The sequence below is a fragment of the Lithobates pipiens genome, unplaced genomic scaffold (assembly GCF_037356315.1).
Source record: "Lithobates pipiens isolate NorthernLeopardFrog02 unplaced genomic scaffold, aLitPip1_a1.2 Scaffold_1, whole genome shotgun sequence".
Lineage (NCBI taxonomy): Eukaryota > Metazoa > Chordata > Amphibia > Anura > Ranidae > Lithobates > Lithobates pipiens.
This window is the reverse complement of record NW_027507685.1, coordinates 179,212,478-179,235,057: the sequence shown is the minus strand read 5'-3', so window position 1 is coordinate 179,235,057 and position 22,580 is coordinate 179,212,478. Positions and strand designations below refer to the sequence as shown.

The 22,580-nt window shown below is 41.8% G+C and overlaps 1 protein-coding gene across 1 annotated transcript; it reads right to left on the bottom strand.

The window, feature by feature from the left end:
* Positions 1 to 772: 772 nt before the first annotated feature.
* On the bottom strand, positions 773 to 22,372 carry CUNH6orf136 (chromosome unknown C6orf136 homolog). Its single transcript, XM_077478974.1, has 6 exons — positions 22,119 to 22,372; positions 17,791 to 18,279; positions 12,861 to 12,949; positions 9,935 to 10,135; positions 2,423 to 2,492; positions 773 to 1,275 (listed from the first exon to the last, which is right to left on the bottom strand). The coding sequence occupies exons 1-6, from the start codon at positions 22,227 to 22,229 to the stop codon at positions 1,147 to 1,149; spliced, it is 1,089 nt and encodes a 362-aa protein (XP_077335100.1). The 5' UTR covers positions 22,230 to 22,372; the 3' UTR covers positions 773 to 1,146.
* Positions 22,373 to 22,580: the final 208 nt, after the last annotated feature.

Below are 22,580 nucleotides of genomic sequence, written 5' to 3'. Positions count from 1 at the left end.
AAACAGGTACACAGAACTCCTTCCCCATCCCTTATGGGCAATCCCACCGTCAGGGGAAGGAGAGCTCCTGATCCAGCCTCCTCCTCCGGTGGAGGAAACACAAAGACTGAAGGGGAAGGGACAGAGACCGCCCTTTAAAGATCTGGATTGTGTTTCCTGCCTCTGGAGGTGGAGTCTATCTCTCTAGTGCTGTCCTGGACAGACGACTAGAGAAACATCACGTGGATGCCCACCCAGGATGCGAGATCCCACCTGCAGGTGTCATATAACAATACACGTGTATTGAAGTGGTTAAAGATTCAGTTGACTGTAGTTTGGAGACTGTTGCAATCCTCCTGTTCTAGCACAGGGGTGCCCAACCTTTTGAAGAGCAAGGGCCACTTTAGCGACTTGGTAACCTTTTGCGGGCCATAATGATCAGAGCGGGCGAACAACAGGTCTGTGTCCACTCTGCATATGCAGAGCAGACACAGACTGATCTACTCCATGGGCCCTCTAATACATTGTCGTCATCAGCTGACCCCGCTTGAGAAAGATGTCCTTTGAAGGTAAGCACCTCTTTGGAAAATACAGTAATGCAGAGAGGAAAAGGGGTTCCTATCTCACTATCCATAATACATCCTCTATCGTTTTGTCCTCCCTTACGTGTACAATTTGTTTCCCCCTCATCTATTGGGCAACAACTTTCTTACATGTAAACCAATTATAACCAGCTCATAGGAAAACAGTTGACAGTGCAGTATTAATTTTAAAACTGACCCTGAGAAACAAAAACGTTGTTATAATTTAATTATATACAGTATATGTTACACATCCACAGGCAAGGTCCAGGTTGCGCATGCAGACACAGCAGTGCAGTGTAATCAGGTAAACCGCCTACCTCATATTGGGCTTAGACACAGATAAAACTTTGAGGTTAGGATCACATAAAATACAGGCCAGATCTAATAGTGAAAAGACATGTTTGGTAGTGGAGTCATCCAGTGACATGTTACAGTGCACTAAAGGACTGTTATTCTCTGCAACATCTGGTCTCTGTCCTCTAGGAGGCGGCAGCTCCAGGCATGGTCTGTCTTTATACTATGTAGAACTTGCTAAGGGAGGGGGCGGTGGCAGCAGCACAAAGTACACTCAGTTCAGCAGAGGTTACAGTTCATGAGGCATTTTAGGGGTGGAGAGTAGATTTAATGCAGGTCGATCTTGCAGTCCCAAAGCAAGCAATGCAGCAGCCAGTACAGTCTTCTTGGTTACACTGAGTGGCGACGTTGGCATCACCTACAAGAGAGAGACAAGCAGAATAAAATAGTTTATATGCCTTTAATCTGGACAGCTGAATAAACGTCGGCCTTTGTTGCCCAATTCTCTTGTAAAATGAGTAAACATATAAACACCCAACTACTTGCCCCAGCACAATAGATTACCCAACAAGCAGATGGAGAGGCTAAACTTGCAGGCAAGGGTGTTGGGTAGGGATATTGTCAAAGTGAAAAATGGTTCTTGAGCAAAGACTTTAAATAAAACATTGGGAGGATGATGGGTACTCTAGTTAGGCTTGTAAGGGGCAGAGCTGACCAGTATATAGACAGGGGAAGTCTGCCTGTTACAAATATCTTCACTACATGGGCACTGAATGAGTTTTCTCCAGTTGGTTAGTTTCCTTTAACACAGAAGCACCAGCACATACACTATAGGCTTTATTTACTAAAGGCAAATCCACTGTGTATTTGCTACAGATCTGAGGGGGGACATGCAAAAAAAAAAGGCTTTTTTTTGCTTGCGCATGATTGGATGATGATAATAATCAGTAGAGGGTTCCCGCTCAGATCTACAGTGACTGCACAATGGATTTGCCTTTAGTAGATCAACCCCTATGTGTTGTCAACAGTAAGATCTGTCATCAGAACAGAGTAGGAAAGAAATCTGCAGCTGAGTAAATGTAGCTTTCAACCCTATGGAGGAGATGTACAGCTGCACTAAGTTTTGTAAATGTTAACCAGTTTAAAAGTTCAGCTTGTTCAATCAAGATTTGCCAATAAGCCTGCATTCACACTGAAGCGATTTGTCATGTGCTTTGACAGGTCAAGTCGCAGCAGATTGCCAGCAATGGCATGGTCCAATCGACGCAACGCCGCACCGATTTGCAAAAGTAGTTCCACTAATTTTGGCAGTTTTGGGTGTGACTTCAATAGACATCTGTGCATGAAATCACACAGATGTATTTCAAGTCGGACCCAAAGTCACACTGAAATTCAGTTTTTAAATTGTGCGATTTCAAAGCCACGTTTAACGTGAACAAGGGCTAAAACTATTACTATTCACAGCTGCAGCAGATTCTGTGTGCACCAGTTTTAGTAAATCTCTCCCTCCAAGTCCATCTTTTCAAGCCAGCAGAGGAATCAAAAAGGTTCATTTCATCACCTACCTGTTCTAATTTATGTAAACTTATGAGACCATCAGATGCAAGCTGGAAAGTGGAAAAAGCGTCATATGTCCTGCAATGGAAAACAGGGAAAAACAAAAATTAGCATAGAACTACACAATGAGAATGATTATAAATGTAAATATTTAAAGCATAAGTTCACCGTTGGCAACATGTTGCCTCTGCTGCAGCCTCTAGTGACAGCGAGCCAGGGATCTTCTTGCTGTTACAATTTACAAAATAAATAATGTGGCTGCGTCATTCATTCACAGTTCTGAGAATTACAGGTACCAACAGCCTGTAAAGCTGTCGGCTTGCAGTTCTCAATGTACTACCATGGCCCTGTTGAGTGCTCAAAGTAGTTTATTGATGCTTCCTATCAGTGTGCAACTGCTTGCCTGTATCAGGTAAGTGCTGACAGCTTACACCGACAGCCTGCAAGAGTTCTGTATTGCACCCACAATCTGTTGATCTTGTATATAATCAATGCACATTTATTTATTTTTTTTTACCTGCAAAAAGATGTGCATTTGTTATTTATTTTTAATTTTACAAAAGGTGAACTTATCCTTTGAATAAAAAAAAATAAAAACCGAAGGTTTGAGAAAATTTTATGTTACATTCAAATCATATGATATCCTCCCACCAGCCTTGGTCAGGCAAGTCAGCCTGGATCCAGCCAGATGCTGGGAGGTTGACGACAGCATTAGTAAGACAAGAACACATTGAATTCTGGGTCACCTGCTTTCCACCTCTGTCAAGACTGCTCAGCTGTACTATATAGTGGCAATATGAAAATGTACAAGCAGAATACATGACATGTACATAAACATTTATAGTACTGCTAGGGATCAAACATCAATATAATTCACAACCTGATGATGCAAAAGTGCAGATCTCAACACTGGGGAAGTGCAGATAACCAATGATTTGAGGTAGACAATATGGTGCAATAATTACAGTATACTGCAGCTTTAGAAAATTTAATGCAGTGAAGTTAATGGATTCCTGACCACCTCACGCAGATATACTGTGGCAGAAGGGCACGTACAGGCAGATTAATGTACCTGTACGTTGCCTTTTAAGAGGCGGCTTGGAGGCACGCTCGCAGAGAGCTCTGTGATTGGGGACTTTGTGTCCGCAGGCATACCTGCGATCATCACACAGTGAGGAAGAGCGGGGAGATGCTAATATAAACAAGCATCTCCCCAGTCTGCCTGACAGAGTCACCGATCCCTGTAATCAGGACCAGTGATCAGTGACGTGTCACACACAGCCCCTACAGTTAGAATCACTCCCTAGGACACACTTAACCCCTACAGCGCCAACTAGTGGTTAACCCCTTCACTGCTAGTGACATTTAGTGACGTATTAATGCCAATGGTCCCAAAAATGTGTCAGCCACAATGTCGCAGTCATGAGCCACCATTACTAGTAAAAAAAAAAAAAAAAAATACAAACTAGGGGATAGTTTTATGGCAATTTTATTCATATTTTCAGACACTAGAACTTTTCCACAAACCAAACACCTATTGCGATTTTTTTGTTTTACCAAAAATATGAAGAAGAATACATATTGGCCTAAACTGAGGGCGAAAAAAAAATGTTTTTTTTTTTTAGATTTTTTGGGGGGATATCCTAGCAAAAATGAAAAAAATAATGCTTTTTTTTTTCTTCAAAATTGTCACTATTTGGGGAAGGACGTCAATTTTGTTTGGGAGCCACGTCGCACGACCGCGCAATTGGCAGTTAAATTGACGCAGTGCCAAAATCGCAAAAAGTGCTCTGGTCAGGAAGGAGGCTAAATTCTTCTGGGGCTTAAGTGGTTAAGGAAAATAGCTGCTCTCTTATTTTAAGTGATTCTATTATAATAAAAAGCATGGTTTCTGCAAATGCCAAGTTCCCTGGTTGTCATAATGAATCTTTGGCTTCCATGCTTTCTAGGTCTCTGACCTAGGACAAAAATAGAAATAGGGCATTCGGACACATTTATAGCAAGCTTGTTACAGATTTGTGTCTGAGCCCAGACACAAGCCAACTAGTATATTCAAAAGAGGACCAACTCTGGCACACCCCATACTTTTCTCATGACCTGGTCAATTTAGGTCCTGCCATAATGATGAAGCCCTGTACCTTTAAGAAACAGCCTTGCCCCTACAGGCCACCATACACATTACAATCTGACTGTGCAATCCACTCATTTTGGCCATTGAATACCAGTTGTCAGCTGATCTAAAGGAGATTAAAAAATGAGATTGAGAGTCCAAAGCTCTCCAACAAATCACAGACATAAGCATCCCACAACACTCAAAGTATAGAAGGAGTAGACCTCATGACTAGGGCTATGCAAGAATCTGAATAATCACAATTAAATGGTAATAACTGTAAACTTACCTCTGAAAGATTAAAATCTGCTCCCTTTTGGAGTATCTACTTGGTCTGCGTGACAATCCTGCTTGTATTAGGGAAGAGTTTGTCCATCTTAAGCCTCATACACACGATCAGACTTTGTAAAAACGTTCCCGTGGACTTTTGTACAAAGGCCGTTGGCAGTAAGTTTGTATTGCATACACACGATCAGACTTTTTAGGCAACAAACACGAACGTAGTGACGTTTTAACTTACTGACGACACTTCAAAAAGAGGACGTTCAATTACTCCAGCGCTACCATTGGTCAACTTCTGTAAAAATGTTTTTTTTGTATTGATCTTTTGCATTGGTTCCAAGCATGCGTGTTTGTACTGTGTACAAAAGTCTGATGGTTTTGTGTACACACAAACGGACTTTGCTCCATCTGTTCACACAGCCAACAAAAGTCCGATGAAAAACGAAAAAGTTTGTATGATGGAACGCACACACGGTCAAATGTTGCTCCAAAACAGCTAATTTGCATGTTTGTTGTCAAAAAGTCAGATTAGTGTACATTGTGTAAAGGCTCGTACACACAAACAGAAACATCTTACTGCTGGAATGAATATCTGCTCCCTTAGGGCCGGTTCACACAGCAGGCGAGGCGAGGCGACTCCGACTTGCCTCGCCGCGACCTGCCGCGGCCTCAGCGGCGACTTGCAAATGACTTCTGTATAGAAGTCAATGCAAGTCGCCCCAAGGTCGCCCAAAGGTAGTACAGGAACCTTTTTTCTGAGTCGGAGCGACTCGAGTCGCTCCTCTCAGAACGGTTCCATTGTACAGAACGGGGGCGACTTGCGAGAGCGAGGCGAGGCGTGTCGCCTCGCATCGCCCGCTGTGTGAACCGGCTCTATATTAGCATCTTTTTTCTCTGACACTCCAGCTTGTGTCAAGGGGTCACAAAGGTTCTAGCAGATCTCACAGGCTGTACATTCAAAATCTGAAGAATGGTGTCTGAGGTAAGGTAGGTGGACAGGCCAGCAACTGTTAAAGGCTACAAGTGAAGTCTCACCTCCTCCTCGCCTTACTTACACACTGTAGAGTCATCAGCTGGGAGGTGAGCGAAGAGAAACCAAAATCTCTCAAAGAATAGAATGTCCGGCGCTGGCTCGGTAGCCACCCTGGCAGTATGATTATGTCAGATTTTTGCGTCTCAAAGTGGTAAAATTGTTTTGCATAGAAATTTGGCGTTTTATATTGTAGGCCTGTAATTCTTAGCAATAACACACTTAAATCTGTCCAAACAAGTCTAGTAGATATCTCGGGGATGATAAAGTTTGAAACATAAAATTATAATATAATAAATAATTATAAAATGAATGTCCCCACAATTCACTATCGCTCAATTCTGCAAGTGTTCTAATTTACTATCGCTGTTTTATAGCTGGTCTAAAAAACACTTGGCGTAAAAGGGACAATTTTTAGTTGCTATGGACAATATCAAGTTTCCAGGCAGAAAGAACAGTATACAGTTGTGCGTACAAGTTTACATACCCTGGCAGAATTTATGCTTACTTTTTTTTTTTTAGAGGATACGAATGATAACACAAAAAACTTCTCACTCATGGTTAGTGTTTGGCTGAAGCCATTTATAATCATAAACTGTACTTACTCTTTTTAAATTCATAATGGCAACAGAAACTACCCAAATGCCCTTATCAAAAGTTTACATACCCTGGTGATTTTGGCCTAGTAACATGCACACAAGTTGACACAAAGGTTTGAATGGCTATTAAAAAGGTAACCATCCTCATCTTTGACCAGTTTTCTTGTAATTAGCGTGTATAAAAGGTCAACGAGTTTCTGGACTCCTGACAGACCCTTGCATCTTTCATCCAGTGCTGCACTGAGGTTTCTGGATTCTGAGTCATGGGGAAAGCAAAAGAATTGTTAAAGGATCTGCGGGGATAAAAGTAGTTGAACTGTATAAAACAGGAAAGGGATATAAAAAGAAATCTAAGGAATTGAGAATGCCAGTCAGCAGTGTTCAAACTCTAATCAAGAAGTGGAAAAGAAGTTCTGTTGAAACCAAACCACGGTCAGGTAGACTAACAAAAATTTCAGCCACAACTGCCAGGAAAATTGTTCGGGATGCAAAGAAAAACCCACAAATAACTTCAGGTGAAATACAGGACTCTCTGAAAACATGTGGTGAGGCGGTTTCAAGAAGTACAATAAGGAGTCCCCGGAAGAAAGCCATTACTATGAAAATGCCACAAGGTATCTCACTTACACCAAACAGCACAGACACAAGACTCAAACATTCTGGCACAAAGTCATTTGGAGCGATGAGCCCAATTTTGAGCTTTCTGGCTACAACCATAAACGCTACATTTGGAGAGGAGTCAACAAGGCCTATAATGAAAGGTACACCATTCCTACTGTGAAACATGGAGGTGAGTCACTAATGTTTTGGGGATGTGTGAGCTACAAAAGCACAGGAAATTTGGTCAAAATTTTTGGCAAAATGAATGCAGTATGTTATCAAATAATACTGGAGGAACATTTGCATTCATCAGCCAGGAAGCTGCACATGGGACGTTCTCTGACATTCCAACATGACAATGATCCAAAACACAAGGTCAAGTCAACCTGTCATTAGCTACAGCAGAATAAAGTAAGGTTCTGGAGTGGAATAAGGAGGGGTAGTAGATGGTGGCGCTATACCTATTACTCACATGAATAGTAAAAAAAAGTCCCATATTCAAGTGTAGAGAAAAGAAAGTGATTGGTGCAGGAATATTCAATATTCTTCAATAGAGCAAAATTCTCCGGTGCGCTTCTCAGTGTTTTGATAATATAATTGCCCTCACCAGAAATTTTACCCCAAAAGGGGTGGATGAGCCTCCACAGTATAAGCCACTGTGCTGCTGTCTGGTGTTTAGCTGGCGTTGTGCTGGGAGATATTCACTCTTCCGAATGGTGTCCCCGTTTATAAGTATGTTAGGAGAAAAGACACATCCATGGTGCAGTACATAGTGGCAATCCGTTTATTTGAAAAAGAAAAACTACTCACAATATAGTTGTAATGAAATCGCTGTGTATATACAACCGCCGTCGGCCGCTGTTTACTAGATAGAAGGTACACGTCGTATGGCCACGCCCATTATATGGTGGTACATATATAATAATACTATTCATGTGAGTTATAGGTAAAGGGCCACCATCTACTACCCCTCCTTATTCCTGTTATGTTACCCTCCCTACTTTGGGGAGGAGACACTAAGTAGAGGCAGCTCTTACCAATTTTTTCCAGCTCTTATTAATTTTCCCTGCTCCTGGGTTAGCCCATAGCAAAACTTCATATATTTTTCTTATAAGGTTCTGGAGTGGCCATCTCGGTCTCCTGACTTCAATATCATTGAGTAGGGCTGAAACAACTAATCAATTATGAAATTAATCGATTACTATTTTCATAATCGATTAAATCGGCCAGTAACATAATGGGGTTAACAAAAAACTAAAATTAGCCCTTTATAGTACAAAAAGAGCAAACCGCTACTGTAAATATTACTTTCACTGTCCCATAGTAAAAAATGAACCCCTCTTAGAGTAGAGATTATTTGCTCCTTTTTGTACTAATTTTAGTTTTTTTTAACCCCATTATGTTACTAAACATCTCAGACCTGTGTCACACCTCTGTGTTTTGGTGCTTTTTGCAGAAACACACTACAGTTAATTTACATGGTTTCCTATAGGACACGTTCACATCCATGAATTTTTCAACTGCTGCGTATTTGGAAAAGACAAGGACTTTTTTTTAACATAAAACGGTGCTATTTTGGTTCAATATACTTCAACGGAGAAGCTGCAGAAAAGCATGTAATAATGCGTTTTTGCGGCAATTTGTGTTTTTTAATCTGCCCAAAAACAAATTGGGCAAAAAAATATGTAAAAATGCAAATTGCCGCAAAATTACCTATATTTAAAAAAAAAAATGTTTTAGGTTATTAACCGATTAATCGAAAACAATAAAATCGGCCAACTAATCGATTATGAAAATAATCGTTAGTTGCAGCCCTATCATTGAGCCACTCTGGGGAGATTTCAAAAGGGCTGTCTTGCATGAACTGCACAAAGAATTTACAGGAACTGGAGGCTTTTTGCTAAGAGGAATGGGCAGCTTTACCATCTAAGATAAAGAGCCTCATCTACAAATACCACAAAAGACTTCAAGCGGTCATTGATGTTAAAGGGGGCAATACACGGTATTAAGAACTGGGGTATGTAAACTTTTGATCAGGGTAATTTGGGTAGTTTCTGTTGCCATTATGATTAAAAAGAGTAAACACAGTTGGTTGATAATAAAAGGCTTCAGCCAAACACTAACCAACCATGCCTGAAAGAAAAGGTTTTGTGTTATCATTCATATTCTCTGAAAAATGGCCAAGAAATCATAAATTCTGCCAGGGTATGTAAACTTATGAGCACAACTGTATATAATATAAAACTGCATGCAGGTCACTGGACAAAAGGGATGTGAAATGATTTCATACAGTAATGTAATCTGTAAGATTACAATGTACTGTACGTGTTATGAATTTTCTATTTTTTTTTAATTTGCCGCCGGTCTCCGTCCCCATGCATTACGACGTTCACAGGTAATGGAGCCCAGCACACAGAGGCATCGGGCAAAGGACAGAGCCCGCGGACACAGCAGGGGGGACATCGCAGGATCCTGGGGACAAGGTAAGTAACCTGCACTAGGATCCTGCAATGTAATCCCGAGTGTGGCTTCGGGGTTACTGCTAATGGTACTAAAATTTAACCCCAAACCACACTCGGGAAAACCCCCAGGGAGGTATTAAAACAGAAGCTATTAACTGGTCATCATTTCCATCACAAATCTGAAAATGTGGGTGTAATCCTGGTTTTGGCATGGTTGGTAGAGAGAAGATAATACATTCCTTATATGAACAGATACACTGCCATGTACAATAAAGCCGAGCAATAAGTGATGATGTGCACCATACTGGTCAAATTTCTTTCAGTGAAAGGTGGTTGATGATTGGTTGCTCTAGGTTATTTTCCTTTGTCTTACTGAATAAACCAATGAATTCTGCCACAAAGGCACACAGACACATAAAATGGAAGCATTGCCTCACCTGTACAACTCATTCTTATCACTCTTAAAAATGTGGAAGAAGATAGAGTGCAGTGGGAGGCCAGTAAAGGTCCAGCGGGCATGGATACTGTTGGTTTCTGGGTGAGATGTAAGCTTCAAGACTGAGATACGACAGTTGCTATAATATATCAATATCAGCATCCGGATGAAGGTCAGGAAGAGCTGATACTTAAGCAGACCACTGTAAGAAAGAAAAATTAGGCAACGTACAAAGCCAGGGCAAGCCCTATACAGCATGGGCTACACTGTCCTTGACATTGTTTCTTTAGTGACAGGACATTTCCCGTTTATCAAGCAACCTTTAGAACAACCTGTTTTATCTACATCAGTGATTTCCAACCTCAGTCCTCAAGTAACCCCAACGTGCCAGGTTTTGGGAACTTCCCTTGGATATAAAAAAAAAAAAAAGCTCTCAATACCAGGTCATTGATATTGATTAAAAGCAGCTGTGCAAAGTAAAGGAAACCCTGAAACCATGGCCCATTGGGGGTACCTGAGGACTGAGGTTGAGAACCCCTGATCTACACTGTATAAAAGTGCTAGAAAAATCAGAAAAACCAGCAGCTCCAGGAATCCAGTCATCTTCCAAAAGTGCCCTGTAAGGCCGGCCATAATACATGCGTCAAATGTTAAAAATCTTATCCAAGAATTTTCGTTCATTTCGCACCATTAGTGGGCTGCTGCAACAGCCAATTTTCGTGTGGCCATCAAATTTGAGTAATTGGACATTTTGGAAATTTTTTGAAAAACAAAACAATTTTCGAATCAATGATAGGAGATTTGTGCGAGAAATGTAACTGAAAAAGAAATGCGCATGTGCAAGAAAAGAAAATTCCCAGAAAGAAAAGAAGATTCCCAGCCACAAATTCTTTTCTGCAGCAACACGAGGTGAAATTGAAGGCTTGGTTGGCCAAATTTTGAAATCAATGGTGGGACCATCAGATCACAAAACGCACAAATTTTCTGATTTTCAAAAGAAAATTCTTTCGAAATTCAACCATGTATGGCCAGCCTTAGACTCACATTAATGCGTTTTTGGTGCATTTTGCAGAAATGCAGGGACATTTTTTCACATGGGTTCCTATGGAGCATGTTCGCATCAATGCATTTTTGTGCTTCTGGGTTTTTGGAAAGGGTCAGGGACTTTTTTCCCCCAAAAATGCAGTTTTGCATGTAATAGACTTCAATGGACCCGATTTGTGTTTTTTCATTTATTTTTTTTACACTGTATATAGCTGGTTGCTAAGGGTTTTTTAAAACTCAAATTCTCTTAAGGGATAATAAACCAACTGTAGCAGACCAATTATAAACTGTACTGTCCACTGTGTTACAGTGGTTGTCATTGTTATAGTGCACCTTTAGCCACACAAGATTCTGCTCCTCTTCCCACAGCATAAATATACAAAGAACCATATACCTAAAGTGTCACTAAACCCACATTCTCAAAAAAAAAAAAAAAAAAAAAAAAAAAACTATCAATACATGCTGTTTATATTCACTATGAGATTTGCTTTCTGTATTCAGCTCTCCATCTCCCCAATTCAACTAGGGATTTTGCAGAGCAGTGTTGGCGCAGTTCTGCACATGCTCAGTTTTCAGCGTTTCTCTATGCTGAACATTTCCTCCCCGTCACATCTTAGCAGCTCATGTAACTATAGAGCAATGATGCTGAATCTTGGCATCCCAGATGTTTTGGAACTACATTTCCCATGATGCTCATGGACTGCAGTGTAGTTGAGCATCATGGGAAATATAGTTCCAAAACATCTGGGGTGCCAAGGTTCGCCATCACTGCTATAGAGTCATACATGTGGGCGTATACACAGTGCTAAATGACAGCCCACTCCCTCCTCCATGCCCACTAACCAGCTACACACAATGGAGGCAGGATATTACATATAGATTAATGGTGGCTTCGCCTCCCTCTTATTCTAAGACAGGCTGGAGGGGTGTGAAACAGCCTGTGACTGGCAAAAATCCACCCACACCATGGTATTGCCAAAAATAATAAATATTTTAAATCAAATATTTATTTGTATGACAATTTAAAACTGTTTGATATTCATTATTTATTTTTACTCTGTATTCCAAAGACAGTTTTTTTTTTGTGACCAGCAGCAGAGGACTAGAAGCTCCTCCTGCTTACGTTTCCCGCAGACAGGCTGGGAAAGGGCTGGGTCATGTGACAGCTATATATCGATTAGGAAAAACGTCCTTAGATTAAAATAATTACAGTGCCATCATCCACATTCCGAAATAAAAGGAACAATGTAAATTAGTGTGGTGTGTGTTTAGGAACACTTTAAGATGTAGTATACATCATTCCGCCTGCTAACATCAGCTGCAATGTTCCTTCCAGCTCACTTTTGAACTTCTATGCATACTCCACATAGTAACAAATGGTTTTGCCCAAGTTTTAAAAAGGCACACAAGGAGCACCAGAAGATAGGAACATTGTGCCAGCCCTGGGCAAGCCAGTGAAAGCCCCTGCCCAGCCAGAATATATTGCACTTTCAAAACATCTGAAGTATATGTTTCTTTGGACATTAGACTCTGGCTTGTTGAATTAAAGGGGAACCTATTATTTATTTAGGTATATTTCATACAATCTAGCATATGCCTAGCAACCCGCAGCAGCCCAAATGTTGAGAAACTGCAAATCCCAGCATGCCCTCTCAGTATACCAGGACTTGTAATACCTTAGAATGTGGAAGGCCATCTGATCTCAACTTAGTAATCTTTCAGTGAAGTGAAGAAAACAAAGCCGAGGGAGAGTGAGATGAAGCAAGAGTAGACAAAAGATCAAAAAAAGTGACAGGAAGAATGATAGGATGAAAAAGGGAGAGAAAAAAAAAAAAAAAAATTAGATAGGGGAAGATACAGCAACAATAGGCGTTCAGTTTTACCGTAAATGCACGTGAAATATGCTACTGATAAACTCCACATCTTTTCTGTATAAAGAATAATTTGCTGTCTTCCAGAAGAACCTTGGCAGCTGCAAATGTAATAAACATCATCAGCATGAAAAACTGCACTGAGACTGAACAGAATCTATAGCTAAACAGCAGGAATAGCAGTGCAATGCAAACAGCTCCTAAAGGGTAAGCAAACCCCAACAATTCATTTCTTTTATTTTTTATTTGGCATCACTGGTCTGGTAAATATATCACTGAAAAAGTTTTATTTCAGTTTGATAAAAAAAAAAAGTTGATCTGGCTGGAAATCTTGCGAGCTGATAATGCAGCACAGAATGTTATCAGTTAAATTGTATTCATCTCTGAGGACTACAGAACCCCTCCCACCTATGTTATGGCAAAAAGAACAGGAGATGTCTCTGTAGTTTCATCCTATAGTGATAACCACAGGCACACAGTGTTGTGAATGAGAATGGCCACTCTAAGGCCGGATTCACACCTATGCATTTTTAGTGCTTTTTGCATTTTGCAGATTTGCACTACAGATCGCGATCCATAGGAAATGATGTTAAGTGGACTGCAGTGCAAATCTGCAAAATGCAAAAAGCACCAAAAATGCATAGGTGTGAATCCAGCCTAAAACAGGCATAATCAGTAGAAAATAAAGTGAAAAAGCCTAAAAAAAACTAAAAACAAAGCAGCCACTATATCTAATGACTGGTAAGCTGCAATATATTACATCTATGTTTTTAGGTAGATACGTTTTAGGGCAGAAACTCTTAAAAATTACACTTTGCATTAGAGTTGAAGAAAGATCTACAAGAGAAGAATATGGAGCATACACCACTAAGCTTTGCAATTTTTTTTTGGGCTTTTATTACAGGTTGTCATGATCGAGAAACGCAAGCGAATGAGGTTATAGATACAGTGGCAACCTATTAAAACTTGCATTAAAGTGGGAGCCGCTTTGCATATGAGTGAGATCCCCCAGCTTGCCATAGAGAAGGGCTACTGGCTCAGCATGGGACTGGCACTATTGGAGAGAAGAGCATGGCTGGGGAGCACCGTAGGAGAAATTGAAGAAGTATGGCCGAAGGTTTTTTTTAGCGGTACTTCTCCTATGGATCACAGGAGTACAGTTCATTCTGCACAACTGTAACATGTTTTCAGTCAATCAGCTGGTCCAGGCTGAGGAAAGATCTCAACTTTACAGCTCCATTGATCACTCCCCTCCATTGATCACTGGAGGGGCAGAGCAGAGAGCCGATGACTGACAGTCATGTCTCTCTGCTCAGAGTGGAGGGGAGAACTGAGCGATCAGCAGTGTTTGATCGCTCGTTTCTCAGTGCAGAGGGAGCAGGGGAAAAACACAGCATTGGATCAATGCTGCATCCACCTAGGTAAGCATGAGGTTTTTGTTTTTTCTATACCCAATACTTCACTTTTAACCACTTCCAGACCACTGCACATCCCTACTTTGGGGATGGATATCGTTGTTACGGCAGCAGATAGCGGACATAACCCTGGTATCCCGGTGTTTGGCCGGCGGTCCCACACAAGATAAAAGTGGTCTCTGTGGTGGTTCCGCCGCAAGATCACTTTCATCTATGGCGGGAGAGGCTCCTACCGCAATCCGGTGCCCCCAGCCGCTTACCGGAGGCGATAGTGTCTGTCCTCTGGGCTGACATGGAGACGAGTGAGGGGAAGATGGCCCCCATCCGTCTCCATAACACTGCAGGGCGGAAGCGACATCATAACTTCACTTTTGCCCATAGCTCTTAAAGGGGCATTTTGTTTTTTTTTAATGACAATTTTTTTATATTTTTTTTAATTGCATTTTAGTGTAAATATGAGATCTGAGTTTTTTTGGACCCCAGATCTAATTTTTAAGAGGTCCTGTCATACTTTTTTTTTTTCTATTACAAGGGATGTTTACATTTCTTGTAATAGGAATAAAAGTGACAGATTTTTTTTTTTTTTTTTTTAAACAGTGTAAAAATAAAAAGTAAAAAGGTAAAATAAATAATAAAAAAAAAAAAAAAAATTTAAAATTGAAATGCGCCCCGTCCCGCCGAGCTTGCGCGCAGAAGCGAACGCATCAGTGAGTAGTGCCCGCATATGAAAACAGTGTTCAAACCACACATGTGAGGCATCACCGCGATCGGTAGAGCCAGAGCAATAATTCTGTAGTGCAAAACTTGCAACCGGTAGAATTTTTTTAAATGTCGCCTATGGCGATTTAAGGGTAAAAGTCTGTCGCCATTCCACGGGCACGCACAATTTTGAAGCGTGACATGTTGGGTATCAATTTACTCTGCGTAACATTATCTCTCACAATATAAAAAATAAATATAAAAAAAAAAATTGGGCTAACTTTACTGTTGTCTTATTTTTTAATAAAAAAATAAAATAAATAAAATGTTTATTTTTTCAAAAAAGTGCGCTTGTAAGACCGCTGCACAAAGACGGTGTGACAGAAAGTATTGCAACAACCGCTATTTTATTCTCTAGGATGTTAGAAAAAAAAATGTATAATAATGTTTGGGGGTCCTAAGCAATTTTCTAGCAAAAAAAAAAAACACAAACTGTTTTTAACTTGTAAACACCACATCTAAAAAAGAGGCCTGGTCTTAAAGTGGTTAAAGCAAGGAGGAGGAGAGTTTTATTTATTTTCAAATGGAATACTACTAATTGATATTTAAATAAAAGATTGTTTAAAGTCTAAAATTAAAAACAAAAATGTAATTTACAGCAGCTTACCAGTTCTTAAAAGGTGGTGGCTGCATTCTTTTTTTTTTTTCCCCTGGTAATCCTGCACATAAACACTGAGTCCCTTCATGGCTACACATTTTCATCCACTGTATCTACAGCGGCAGCCATAGTTGTCATAAAGGCTGACCTTCAAAATAGGCTGATAGGATTAGAAATTTACAAAAGAATTAGAACAACAATTAGTGACAAAGACAGCATTTTGTCAAAATCAGCAGGTCATTTTTGTACTTTCTGAAAATGTTCTTCGTCTGAAAAATAAAATTAAAATGTAACCACCACATTTAACCACTTTCCATCCAGGCCAATTCTGACATTTCTCTCCTACATGTAAAATTCATTTTTTTGCTAGAAAATTACATAGAACCCCCAAACATTATACATTTTTTTTAGCAAAGACCCTAGAGAATACAATGGCGGTTGTAGCAACTTTTTATCACACGCGGTATTTGCACAGCAATCTTTCGAACACTTTTTTTGGAAAAAAAAATTGTTTCATGCTTTAAAAAAAAAAATAATAAAAAACATTAACGTTAGCACAATTTTTTTTGCATAATGTTAAAGACAAAGTTACGCCGAGTAAATAGATACATAACTTGTCACACTTCAAAATTGCACACACTCGTAGAATAGCGCCAAATTATGGTACGTAAAAAGAGGAGGTCTAGAATTATTGCTCTCGCTCTAACGTCTGCGGAGATGCCTCATATGTGTGGTTTGAATACAGTTTTCATATGTGGGTGGGACTTACGTATGTGTTCACTTCTGCGTGCGGACACACAGGGACAGGGGAGCTTTACATTTTTTTTTTTTTTTTTTATTAACATGACTGGTCCTATTTACAGTGAGATGTGGGGTCAATAAGACTCCACGTCTCACTTCTAGTCTGGGAGGCCCGAAAAAAAAAAAAAAAAAAAAAAACGATCACGGCTTACCAGCCGAGGCGCCGCCATTCGTTTGAATGCAGAGGCCGAATGTGACATCATAACATCGTGCCCAGCCTCCGATGACCATCTGGTCCACTGGAAGTCTCTATGATCACCATCCGGGGGCCAGCGGATCCTGTCTCTTACTCACCGATGGAAGTGGCAAGTCATTAGAAGCACCGGAGGGCGGCGGGCCATCCACTCTCGCCACCTGTAAGAATGATCAAGCGGCGGAACAGCTGCTATGATCATTCTTATGGTGTAGGGATTCGCTGGCACTAAAAGATGATATCTGAATGAAGTCTGTAGCTGCAGGCATCATTCACATATACCCCCGCAAAGTCAAGGACATCCCTGGACGTACCTTGGGTGGGAAGTGGTTAAGGACTGTTAAACTGCAATATCCTACATTTTTCTTTTAAGGTTTAGGTACACTTCGGATGGTCTAGTTCTACTTTAGGCCTCCTTCACATTGGCTCGGTGGCCAGTACAGCAGAATCGGCCCCGCCAGGACCTTAGTGAAGCAGCCCATGTAACCCTGTGGGAATGTAGTAGCTGTACAGACACAGTCATCCTAATCTGACAGGCATGCAGGGGTGGGTGATCTTCCCTGAACGCAGAAAGTGTGCGTTTGGAGCCACTGATCCACTTTGGGACACCAGTGAAATTAGGACGAGTGGCTGTGTCCGTACAGCTGCTGCATCCCCCCCATAGTTACATAGGCTGCCTCCACAAAGCTCCAGACATATAAACAAATGGCCAGCTCACAGTCTACAGGCCACAGACTATGTGGCTGAGGACTGAATGTAAAAGGTGAGGGCCTGGACCAACACAGTGATTCAATGAAGCGGTCTATATGTCTTAATCTATTCTCTGATACGGCATATGGTTTAAATCCAATAGAATCATTGTGTATATAGCTTTTCATCACATATGGAGTCTAAACTACCCAAGTTTTGGTCTGTTTAACTGCATTGGGTCCCTAGATCAAATGAGTTCCTCAATCTGTTTGTCAACTCACATTCACATAAGCTTTGACATTTCCAAGACAACAGTTCCTTCGAGTAACTCTTGCCAGGATAGGGGCAGTGGAACAGACAAGTATACTAAGGGGCCTTTTATTTTTTTACACTTTTTAATGTGGTGACAGAGTCACTCTAAGGGGCATTAGGCAGTTGGAAGCCGTGTCATGTGCATTAAATTAAAAGTCCTGTGCCTTGGCTCACCTCCTCCCTCAGCTTCTCATGCATTACCGCCAAATGCTCTTCCATACTGGGCTGGTTGCTCCCTGTAGCCTGACTGCCCATAGTTTTGGCACTGAGGTTAAACTCCAAGAGACCTTCTTTAGCTGTTGGTGTGGGAAATGCCAGAGCTGAGTAAGGGGTCCTGCACAATCCAGGATCAAATAGACTTCTGAAACAGTCCAACTGTGCACTGCTAAGATACCCACATTCCCTATCAAGATGGTAGCAGTCACTGGGCTCAGCACTGTGTAAGAACTGGGAAACTGGTTTTGGAGGTAGTTCACTTTGGATTATAATGTCCTTTAGTTGCTGCAGAGCTCTGTTCTGCTCAGAGGTTGATGAGGATAGTTTGATGCCCAAAGGCCTGGTACGTGGTGAAAGAACAACGGCTGTTGGAGGTACTGGTCGTCTAGCAGGAGTGCTGGTACCAGGGAAGGGACGCAATTCTCGGAACAAGATGACGTCTCGGACCTAGGGCAGAACAAAATGTAATTAACTTGTGACCAAGTGAAAGCAGAGACAGAAAATTTATGGGGGTTTAATTGCTGCAAGAATACACACCAGACAGATCTGAAACCTTTGCGTTTCAGGTAATAATAGACAGTTTTTCTATTAAATCCTCTTACTAAACATTTATAAAGTATTGCTGTGTGATTTAAAATTGTGGTTTGCCTTCGCTGTCTTTGGAGACTCGGAAATGCTTCCCTAATGAATAGAAGAAAAAAAAAAGGGGGCCAAAAGAAAGATGGAAGGTGTCACATGATAGCACTCCTCTCCTATAGACAAGTGTTCTCTGCAGTACTCGACAGGCTGCACACTGCGCTCTGCATTATATAATTAAGACAAAAAAATCCGGGTACAATGAATGCGACTGCCAATACACAGAAGAGTCACTATGTGCCCAGCATACATACAGCAGAAAGACATGCTGAAAACAGCATAAGAAAGGGCACAGACATGCACAGGGCTAACAGTAATGCACAGTTACAGGACATTACACAAGTGTGGAGCATTTCTGTGCATTTCATTATAACCACTTGACTACTGGGCACTTTCACCCCCTTCCTGCCCAGGCCAATTTGGTCACATTTTGAATGACAATTGTGCAGTCATACAACTTTTATCATTTTTATTACACAAATAGAGCTTTCTTTTGATGGTATTTAATCACCACTGTTTTTTTTAATTTTTGCTAAACAAAAAAAAAAAAAAGACTGAAAATTTAGAAAAAATAAAATTAAATGTTTTTTATAGTTTGTTATAACGTTTTTCTCTTTCACTGATGAGGTGGTGTTGGTGGGCACTGAGGGGATCAATGTCCCTGTAACAAAAAACGGTTAGCGGTTTTCTTCTTTTTCCCTCACGCCGTCAGCTTCCATTTACTTCAGTGACCAGCTGTCATTGGCTGGCAGCTGATCATGTGGTAAAGGGTCACTGTGATAGGCCCTTTACCCAGTCTGTGATTCTCCGAGTCCCAAGGACTCGGCCATCACAGATGCGCCACCCACACAAGCACGGGAGTACATTCATGGACACCCTTCCACCATTTTAAGCCAGGGCTGTAGCTGTCTTTTTGGCTATAGTACAGGCGGGAAGGGGATAAAGAAAAACTTCAAACAACAACTAAAACAGATCAGCGTGCAACAAAGTGCCTGGCAAACACTGCAATTACACGAAGTTGGAATGTTTACCTTAAAAAAAAAACCCTCCTATTCCGTACAGTCAATGACAGCAACATTTTAGCCTCTATTTAGACCGTAGTTGCCTTGGTGCTGTTCATGTGATCAGCGATGAGATCAGTAATTGTAAGCTAAACCGTCCTATGCTTTACAGCCAAGGAATCTGCTATGTGAACTTCTGTTTCATCTGTAATTGCCATGGTGCTGTACATGTGATCAGCTATTGACAGTTCAGTTGAGAGCCCACCAAGTAATGGTAGCAATTACCATTCACATGCCTTTAATATAAATGTTTTTGGAAACAGTTAAAGAGGTGCTAAACCCTGCAATACTACCTATCCCTTGCCGGCATCTTCTACCCAGCTTCTGTCATCTTCATTGGCCGGTACAAGATGACGCCACTTCTGCACATGCAAAGTGCAGTCATTCCAAAACACAAGTGCTATTCCAGAACATAAACAAAGCAGACTACAAGCAGGCAGGTAGGTTTCTTCTTTTGCAACATAGACGCTGCATGCCACTCCCGCAGTAAAGCGCCAGCCTGCTCACAGTTTTTGAAAGCGGGATTGCTTTCAGGGCACATTCGTATGCACATTTTCTGCATGAAACACAGGTCCTGGCTGGCAGAGCTTGCAGAGGATCCTGTGTAAAATACACACCTAATGTATTTGTGTTTAGGTACATTTTGTATACAATTCTTCCTTCATTCTAATGAATGACTACACATGTACACATTTATGCAAGTAAACGCAGCGTGTGTATAAGCCGATTACTATAGTGCTGCATTTAGATGTGCACAAAACTATATGCTGTGCACATCAAATGCAGTGTTTTTTTTGTTTTGTTTTTTACTGCCCATGTAAATGAGCCCTAAGGGCCAATTCACACTGACTTGAGCCAAAATGCATCGAAAATGCATGTACACATCCATCCATTTTAGTTGCATTTTAACGCACACTGACCTCCATGTCAAAACCATGTACCCGCTCCCACTTCTGGGTAAGATCGCCACGCCACAATTGTTGTGCGGTCGATCTACTCAATTTGCGGCCCTTCCTCCTCCCCCACCACCCGATGACTTCTGGGAGACACACAGGTCCCAGAAGACAGCGTGACCATTTAGAAAAGCGCATGCGCAGTAGGAAACAGGCTGTGAAGCCGCGAGGCTTCACTTCCTGTTTCCCTTAGTAAAGATGCCGAAGCCGATGGACAGATCGGCTTTGGGTGCGGACATCGCGGGATCCCTGGACCGGTAAGTGTCCCTATATTAAAAGTCAGCAGCTACAGTATTTGTATCTGCTGACATTAATTTTATTTTTTTTCCCCAGGCTGGAACTCTGCATTAAACATGTGGCCAACATGTGTAACGTGTGTGCCGTTTTTACTAAGCAATGTGCTTTTTTTTGCTTTTTTACTATCGCCTTTGCAGAAATTAAAAAACAGCACATTGCTGCTGTCAGAAGAGAGCCCTGCGTTTCTTTACCTACACAGGGCTCTCTTCGGTAATGTCCGGAGAGATCGTCGGGTGCCGGCGACCAATCAGTGGTCACCACCCGCTGTTTGGTTTGCAGCCAATTGCAGCGCAGCAGCAGGGGGCACGCTCCCTACCCCAGCGCAAGGATTACATACTAGGTAACTGATCCTACGCAGGAGAGCCGCCTCGCCACTGTATATTTGCGGTGTACAGACGGCAAGCGGTAAAATACTACCAAAAGAAGGATCTATTTGTGTGAACAACACTATAAAAAAAATTAGTTTGGGTACCAGTGTAGCATGACCGCACAATTGTCATTAAAAGTGTGACAAAACTGGCCTGGGCAGGAAGGGGGTAAAAATGCCTGATATTGAAGGGTTTAAAGTAGAAGTCCAGCCTAACACTAAAATCCCTACATCTACAGACATCCACAATCTAACACTAACCTATCTAGCCCTGTAAAGAAGAAATCAACCTTTTCTGAAGCCGCTCCACTCTGGTCTTACAAGGATCTATCAGTGTCGGCGGGTGCACCGGACACGTCTGACAACAGAAGCCCCATCGTAACACTTCCCATTCATTTCATAGCAGTTGTCAGCTGTGTCCTCTGCAGAGCTTCCGCCGCTGGAGATCGGATCGTACCAGCTTCAGAAAAGGTATCTATAGCAATTTCTTCTTTACAGGGCTAGATAGTGTTAGATGGTGGATGTCTGTGGATGCAGGGATTTTAGTGTTAGGCTGGACTTCCAGTTTAAGCCCAAAGATGTCATATATCCCAGCTTACCAGTCCTTAGATGTGGCGGCTGCATTGGTTTTCTTATTTTTGATTGGTGTTCTGCAGTCCACATAGAAGCACTCTGTATTCTGCAGCCTAAATGAGAAGCAGGCAGCCTGGGGTGACAACGCAGCTCCTACACACTGTACAGAAGGCGAGTGTTGTCACCCCCAGACAGGAAGTGTGTCATTCCTGGGATTACCAGGTGACAATAAATGGAGAAAACGGAAATAAGAGAGGAGATACAGCCAGCACAAGGACGGGTGAGCTGGAATATATGGTGTTCTTCTGATTTGCAGTTTGTAGTGGAGCAGCCCTGTGAGTATGGGAGTGTACACAGGAAGTCCCACCGACACACAGCCCTCCGCTACATTTCACTCACCCGGCTCCCTTCCCGGAGTCTCACGGCTGCTCCCCCGGCTCCCCTCACCCCGCTCTTCCACCTGCCGCCCAGCCCCGGGGCCCCTCGGAGCCTCCTCATACACAGCGCCATCCGGCCACCGGCGCGACGTCACCTCACAGGAACCGGTGCCTGAAGGGAGAGCACAGGGCGCGTAGGACAACCAGCGCCTACACAGTGAAGCAAAGTCAGACAGCCAATCCGTGCCAAAGACACAGCCCTCCATGAGCCTATCAACTGACAGCACACTTTCCCAGTGCAAATCTGTCAGCCTATCACGTCGTGGAGGCGTGAGTGTATTGACCAATGGAATACTTAGCAACCACCAGCATAGCTGCCTGTAAGAAGGCTTGACAAATAAAAATACGGTGATTTTGTACACTTCCGGGATATGCGTTCCAGGACTAAGGGGTGTCATGAGACGGAGTCTTCTTCTTATTGGAT